This window comes from Vicia villosa, linkage group LG1 (assembly GCF_029867415.1).
Source record: "Vicia villosa cultivar HV-30 ecotype Madison, WI linkage group LG1, Vvil1.0, whole genome shotgun sequence".
NCBI classification, from domain to species: Eukaryota; Viridiplantae; Streptophyta; class Magnoliopsida; order Fabales; family Fabaceae; genus Vicia; species Vicia villosa.
In genome coordinates, this window is record NC_081180.1 from 191,768,533 (window position 1) to 191,776,114 (window position 7,582).

Genomic DNA, 7,582 nt, shown 5'->3' on the forward strand with positions numbered 1-7,582 from the left:
ACTTTTCAAAGAAGAGAATCAGGGGAGGAAACAATCATCATCAACATCACCATGTTTCCTATGTCATTGCTGTATCTAATTCAGTTCATTCAATTCCAAATTATCAGCAGAATACTCGTCAACGAGCTCCTCCACTGAACGAGCAAAATCAATCTCAAAAGGGGAATTTTAATCCCATCCCCATGACTTACACAGAATTGTACCCTGCTTTGATTCGTAAGAATTTGGTTCAGATAAGGTCACCGCCTCCTGTTCCTGAGAAACTCCCTTGGTGGTACAAAGCTGACGCCACTTGTGCTTTTCATCAGAATGCTCCTGGACATGGCTTAGAGGATTGCTGGCCTCTCAAGATTGAAGTTCAAAGATTAATCCATGCTGGTATTTTGACTTTCCGAGATGTTGTTCCTGCTGTTTAATTCAATTTTTTGCCAAAGCATGAATGAATCACTATTGATGGTAGCTTGAAGTTCGAAAGATGTTTCGTTCAGCATATTTCCAGATGGAGAGAGTCTCCTCAGTTTTTTAGTATTCTTACTGATTTTCATTTATAATATTACTTGTTTTTCAAATACATTGTTTGCATGTAGAAACTTGTTTGTTTTTTAATGTTAATACTAATGCAATGATAATGTTTGTCTTGAAGTAATCCATTCGTTTCACTCATATTCGTTTTCAATGCATTATGATACCAATTGCTTTTGCCAAACTCTTGCTTATGCAAAGATTGGAGGGAGGATGATGATCTGAAAACGCAAAATTTCTGGTTGTATGCTTTTGAATAAAATCCTGCTGATGATGTACACGCATTGTTTCAAATTCCCAAACACCGGAGATATAAGGAAGATAATCCCTTGTTAACCCCTTTGAGCCTTGAAGTAGGAGTTTCTTTTCTAAACAAAAAACCCTAATTTTTAAGCTGGGGCAGGGTAGTCTTCAGTTAATTTGACCGAGGGTTCATATTTTAAAAAGGATTGTGCATCCAAGGGTCTAAGACGTCATATCCACATCAAAGGTTGGATTATGTGAAACCACAATGGTTATCCATTGCGCATCAAAAGGCTGGAAAGTATGAAACCACAATGGTTATCCTCCATACGCCATGGAATGAGGCAGTCACAACCCTCTCAACAAGTCAAGACAAAGTCAATATCACACGATTTGTTCAAATCAAAAGAATGAAAAAGAAAAGAAAGAAGAAGAAAAAGCTCGCTAAGTCAAAAACTTGAAAATAAATGACTTAGGCAAAAGTTAGAGCATCCCGCTGGACGACTAACTCAAAAGAATCAGTCCAGGCAAAAGTTAGGGAAAATAAAGTAAAAAAGGAAAAAGTGAAAAGTGAAAAGAAAGGACTACAGAGCAAAAGTCCTCAACAATGAACAAATCTGTATGAATAAAAAACGAAGACAAAAAGGGTGACTGCTATCTCCAAGAAAGCTTCATTGGATCATTAATGGCACAAAATCCTTTCGAGAGATGAATACTCATGTTGAGTTGACTGAACATAGGACTGGAGAACATCATGAAGATGGGGTGGGCTAAATAAATTTTGAGCCTAAAAATCTTTTTTTCTGAAAACCGTGAACCAGGCCACGTTACAACCCTTAAAAGTCCTAATTGAAGCAGGGTTTATTTTGAAAGCATACTTAAAACAAGAAAGCGTTCCTGACTCCTATCGGTTATGCTGAAAACTTGTGTTGGTATCATATGCATACAAAAATCAATGTCATTCCTTAACCAGTGATTCGTTCACAAGGTTTTGTGACATCTTTTCAATAATTTCTTTGGATTTTATTCGCTCTTTTCCTGTTCCTTTGGAAACAATAAAGATCTATGGCGACTCTTGCTTTATTTGTGAGTTAAGTTAATCAATAGCTTTATCACAATTTTTCTGCCGCGACAATTATAATGGAATACCACACTTTGTGCAATCGAAGGTGTGATTGAATTGATAATCCATGTCTGCACTAGATTGTTACATCTTTGCCACACACTTTAATTGCCACCCGATATAGCTAGTGTGACACAAATTGTTGAAGAGTTTTTTGAAGGATTTACATAGTAATGATCTAGTTGATCTTGAACTTGATTTCGTATCTGATTCTCAGGATTGTAATGTCGTTGTTTCTCGCCATAACTACAATCTTGATATTTTCACAACTAACAAATATTTTGCAATATACTTCAAATCGACTCAATCACCATGAACAAACGATCTCAAGAATTCTAGCAATGCAACGAAAGCAGAGCTGGACGAACCTGCTCTATTACCATTAAAAACAATCTTATATGTACATTGAGAGAACAAAGAAGATGAAACTTTTCTCATGTATTGAATGAAAAAAATAATGAAAACAGTTACACATGCCTATTTATATGTATCACAACTCAACAGTTAAATTAGTTATGACACATCAGCATTAATAATAACAATAACAAACTCTCTAATTAACTCAAAAATAAAAAAAAATACATTGAATGAGATGTATGTCATGCATTCCCATTGCTTGGACTATAAGCAACTCACACTCATATTTCTTTCTTTTCTTCATCTAATTCGTTTATTATAAAGAGCTTTATGATATTTTTGTAATTCATAATTTTTCTTGTGCATAATATAAATCAAAACTTCAAAATGTTAACTACTTGACAAATTTCAATTCCATTAACTATTATACATAAATAAGTTTTTATATATTTTTTAACTTGTTTGGACCCTCTCACTAAATTATGAGAAGCTATTGTTAAATATAAAAATCACCTAAGTATGTTCTATACAAAAGGTTATAACATATAATCACTTTAGTGCGGAAGTTATCGAATACATATATGAATATGAATATAGGATCATTTATCATGTTGATCTATTAAAGATTAATGAAGAGTAAGGAATCATGGAATACCTGGATCCGTTGTAGAATTACTCGTTGGCTATAGTTCTTCCTCAACCAGTACTCCACACGCCTCAGCACTCTTCAGATGGGGAGAAGAGTGAAAATGTTTTTCGTACTGATATATTGGGGACCATAGCCCATTATATAGGTGATGGCCCATTAGGGTTCCCATTATCCCAAAATGGGCCATCAGACATCCACCCAATTTGGCCCATATCAATTAATTAATAAATAATTAATTATATAAATAGAAAACTAATTAGCCTTATTACATAATTTTAACCACTAAATCAATTAAGGCTTTATATTGATAAATAGTTAATATAATCAATTTAAATATATATGCCCACATAATATTATTGAAATATTTTATTTAATAAAATATTCTAACAGCTATATCATTGATTTTGACTAAGAGATAAAAATAGGTTCTGATCAAGAATTGTTCTAGAATTCGGTTTTTTCAATCCCTTTGAATTTTATTAACAATTTGAATTCAACAACTTAATTAACATTATTTTAATTTTAATCATTTTACATTCACATAGAGAGAAAAATTCTTTACTCCGAAAGCGCCTAAGAAATTTCCAAGTAATAGAGGATGATGAAAATACAAGAAATCAAAACATTTATACAAGTATATAAGTCATTCCATGCCTCTGTACAATGCTATATCTTATAAAAATTAAATTACAACACCATTCTTTGTTTATTTACTTCACCAGCGAATAAAACATCATGAACTTCATTTCCTTGCTACTCAAATATCAATTATTAACATTCATTTTCACTATCATAGCCTTAACCAAAGTTAGTTGTTTTTCGTTCAATTTCTCAACCTTTGATCCAAATAATTTCTCACCTACCGAAAATTCAAAAGTAACCACAGATGTCATCCAAATAACCCCAAATAATCATGGTGAAATAGAGAATTATTCAGGACGTGTTTTTTACAAAGAGCCATACACACTTTTTAACAAGAAAAACAACAAAATAGCTTCTTTCAACACCACTTTTGTTCTTAACATAACTCCTCAAACTTCCCCTGGTGGAGAAGGCATGGCCTTCATCATAGCTTCAGATCAAAATCTCCCCGAAAACAGTCATGGAGAATGGCTTGGTATTGTAAATGCTTCTACAAATGGAACTTCTCGAGCTGAAATTCTTGCAGTAGAGTTCGATACACGACAAAGTTCAACGCAAGACGGTCCTCCCAACCATGTTGGTATCAATATAAATAGCATCTCTTCGTTGAAACTAACATCATTGTCGAACACTAAGGTCAATCTTTCATCTGGAGAAGATGTAACTGTGAGAATTCAATATTCCAATGATATAATATCTGTTTTTGGTTCAATGGCTGAAAATTCACAAGATTCTATGGAGACCCTTTTGGTTTCTCCACCTCTTAATCTATCTTCCTATCTTAAACAAGAGGTTTACCATGTGGGTTTCTCCGCTTCAACGAGCAATTACACAGAGTTAAACACGGTAAAAGCATGGGAATTCAATGGTCTTGATATTTCAGATGGTAAAATAAATCTCTTGTGGGTTTGGATTATAGTTCCATTGGTGATAATCGTAGTTGGATTAGTCTTTTTCTTGGTTTATTTTCAAAAGAAAAGAAACATTGAGATTTCGGAAGATGCTTATCCAGAGATAGAGAATCAAATTCAACACTCATCTATGGGTCCGAAGAAATTTGAATTACAGGAATTGATAAAAGCAACAGGTGCATTCAGCCAATCGAACAAGCTTGGCCAAGGTGGATTTGGAACTGTTTATAAGGGTGTCCTTGGAAACAACAAAGAGATAGCTGTGAAGAGAGTCTCGAAGAACTCGCGTCAAGGAAAGCAAGAATTTATAGCAGAAGTAACAACAATTGGAAGCCTTCACCATAAGAACTTGGTGAAACTTATTGGTTGGTGCTATGAGAAAAAAGAGCTTCTCCTTGTTTACGAGTTCATGCCGAATGGAAGCTTAGACAAATACCTATTCAACCAATCGGGTGACGAATTTGAATTACATTATTCAAAAGTACTTGATTGGAATACTAGAAATAGTGTGATCCGTGGCGTGGCGCAGGCACTGGATTATCTTCACAATGGTTGCGAAAGAAGAGTACTTCATAGAGACATTAAAGCAAGCAACATAATGCTGGACTTAGATTACGATGCGAAATTGGGTGATTTTGGATTGGCGCGAACAATTCAAAAGAGAAATGAGACTCATCATTCAACAAAGGAAATTGCGGGAACCCCTGGTTATATGGCACCGGAATCTTTTCTAACGGGAAGAGCAACGGTGGAAACGGATGTATACGCATTTGGTGTTCTTGTTTTGGAGGTTGTGTGTGGAAAAAGTCCAGGAAATATGTATGAACAAGATGATTATAAAAATAGTATTGTGTATTGGGTTTGGGAGCATTATGGAAGGGGGAGAATTGTTAGTGTTGTTGATAAAAGGATAAGTGATTGTGAAGAGGATGAGATAGAGATGGTGAAATTTAAGGAAGAAGTTGAAATTGTGCTTATTCTTGGGTTAGCTTGTTGTCATCCAAACCCTAATGAAAGGCCATCAATACAAACAGTTCTGATGGTTCTAACTGGAGAAGCTTCTCCTCCAATTGTTCCAGTGGAAAGACCTTCTTTTGTTTGGCCTGCTATGCCTTCAATTTTCAAAGAAGGGGAAGATAGTTCTCTTATCAATGGAACAGTCTCTCCATTCACTCAACTAAGTGGTAGATAATACTAACACAGACATGGAGACCGAACACGACACAGACACATAAACACCTTCTTTTTTTTTATATATCAGTACCATGTAGATTGAATAAGTATTGATGTTACAGTTTATTTGGCAACTCTAAGCTTAAGCCAGTAATATAATATTTCTTAGTTTTATCCTTTGGTGTGTCTAATATTACTCTTCTTATTTGGGCGAGAGTCTGCTTTTGTCCTCTGTCATTTAGGAGTAGGACGAGTTGTTCTCTGATTATTCTTTGCTAAATCATCTAATTTGTATGCAGAAGTCTTGATCCAGTGAACTGAGGAACTCTAGAGTGAGGTTCCTATAAGTCACGTGAATGTCATCAACATACTCATCACAGCTGAGCTGGTGGCACAGATACCTCACACTCGCCTCGATCCCGAGTGCCTCCATACATCTCTGGTCGGGGTACCTAGTGGGTAACATAGGGCGAGCAAACAAAGCAGCGAAACGCGATCTCTGTGCATCATCTCTGAAAAATCACTTCCATGTCATCAAAGTGAGCCATCCTGAAAAAGTAACACAAGAATATCTGGTCCTGAAAAACACAAACAAATAGGTCAGTCCAGATAATAATTAAATTATGATAAAAAATAAAACCAAAACTAAATTAAAGAAGAAACCATGGGTTGCCTCCCATGCAGCGCTTGTTTAATGTCGTTAGCTTGACAACTAGACAAGGTTCTGGTCTAATGATGCACCTGTTACGAGTGAGTCCTGATGTTTTTCCTGGGATATTTGTGACTCATCGTTAGAGTAATATGTTGGACTAACTGGATGATATCCTTGAGGATGGACGGTTTAGAGTAAACCAAGTGCTTTTGAATTATGTTGTTAAGTCGCTGCAGATTTTTCTGTCTAAAGATGTTGCGAATACAAGGTCTCGGTCTGTTGGATGAGTTAGGACGTCTCTGAAGGAGAACGGTCAATTATTATTGATGGATGCTTTCTATAGGGTAGAGAGCAATGTGGCAACTAGTGATATACAAGTGGTGTGAAATTCTTGATGTTTTACTAACGATATCTACTAAGCAAGTAGCATAACTCTTAGGAGATGAAGCTCTTATGTGTGCAGGTCGGTGATAACGGTTATATGGGGTTTTGTGTGGGTTAATGACACTTGTTTAATGTAATGATTGAGATTTAGTATCCGCTTCAAATGATTGACGATTTGATGGACCAACTGGTAGGAGAGTATGTCTTCACTATAATCGAATTGAGGTTGGAATACCTTCCGATTTATGTGAAGGCTGAGGATGGTTAGAGACAGCTATTAAAAACTCGATGTAGGAATTACAAATACTTGGGTTAGTTCGTTGTGGTGTTTCTTGAGAATATTATGATTTGACCTAAGTCAGAGTATACACGTGTTGAACATTGTGATTTGAAATTCAGCGTCCAAAGAGAGAAGACTTTAGGCTAAGTTGTTAAGATGTAGATTATGGAGGCGAGTGATCCCGAGCATACTAGTTTAGGTTATAGTATATGTGAATCCATCCAACTAGATGCAATTCTACATTGGAAGGCTCCGAAGTTGGTTACGAAGACTAAAAGCTTTTTGACTTAACTAGTTATTATTTCCGTTTATTTGAGACGAGGTGAAGTGCGATATGTTGTTAATGAATGAGTTAATGAGATGAGATGGTTGGTATTAGGAAGGTTGTGAAGGTATTGAAGGAAGTGTATGGAGATGCATCTTATGTCGTTTAATAATGATTAGAGTGATGATAGCTTTTGAGGAAAATAGAGGTAATGGTATTATTGAGATTGCGATTGGAATGAGGTACAAATGTGAAAATACATGGATCCTCGATGTTGTGGGACTTATAAGAAAACCAAGGATTTCAGAATGTTGCTAAAGTCATCTACATGAATAAAATTTCAATTGGAATGGAATGGATTGAATTGTTATGTATTTGATA

The 7,582-nt window shown here is 35.5% G+C and overlaps 1 protein-coding gene across 1 annotated transcript; it reads left to right on the forward strand.

The window, feature by feature from the left end:
* The first annotated feature begins 3,584 nt into the window (after window positions 1–3,584).
* LOC131621465 (probable L-type lectin-domain containing receptor kinase S.5) lies at window positions 3,585–6,956 on the forward strand. The gene has a single exon (XM_058892524.1). The coding sequence runs from the start codon at window positions 3,630–3,632 to the stop codon at window positions 5,637–5,639; it is 2,010 nt and encodes a 669-aa protein (XP_058748507.1). The 5' UTR covers window positions 3,585–3,629; the 3' UTR covers window positions 5,640–6,956.
* The last annotated feature ends 626 nt before the right edge of the window (window positions 6,957–7,582 follow it).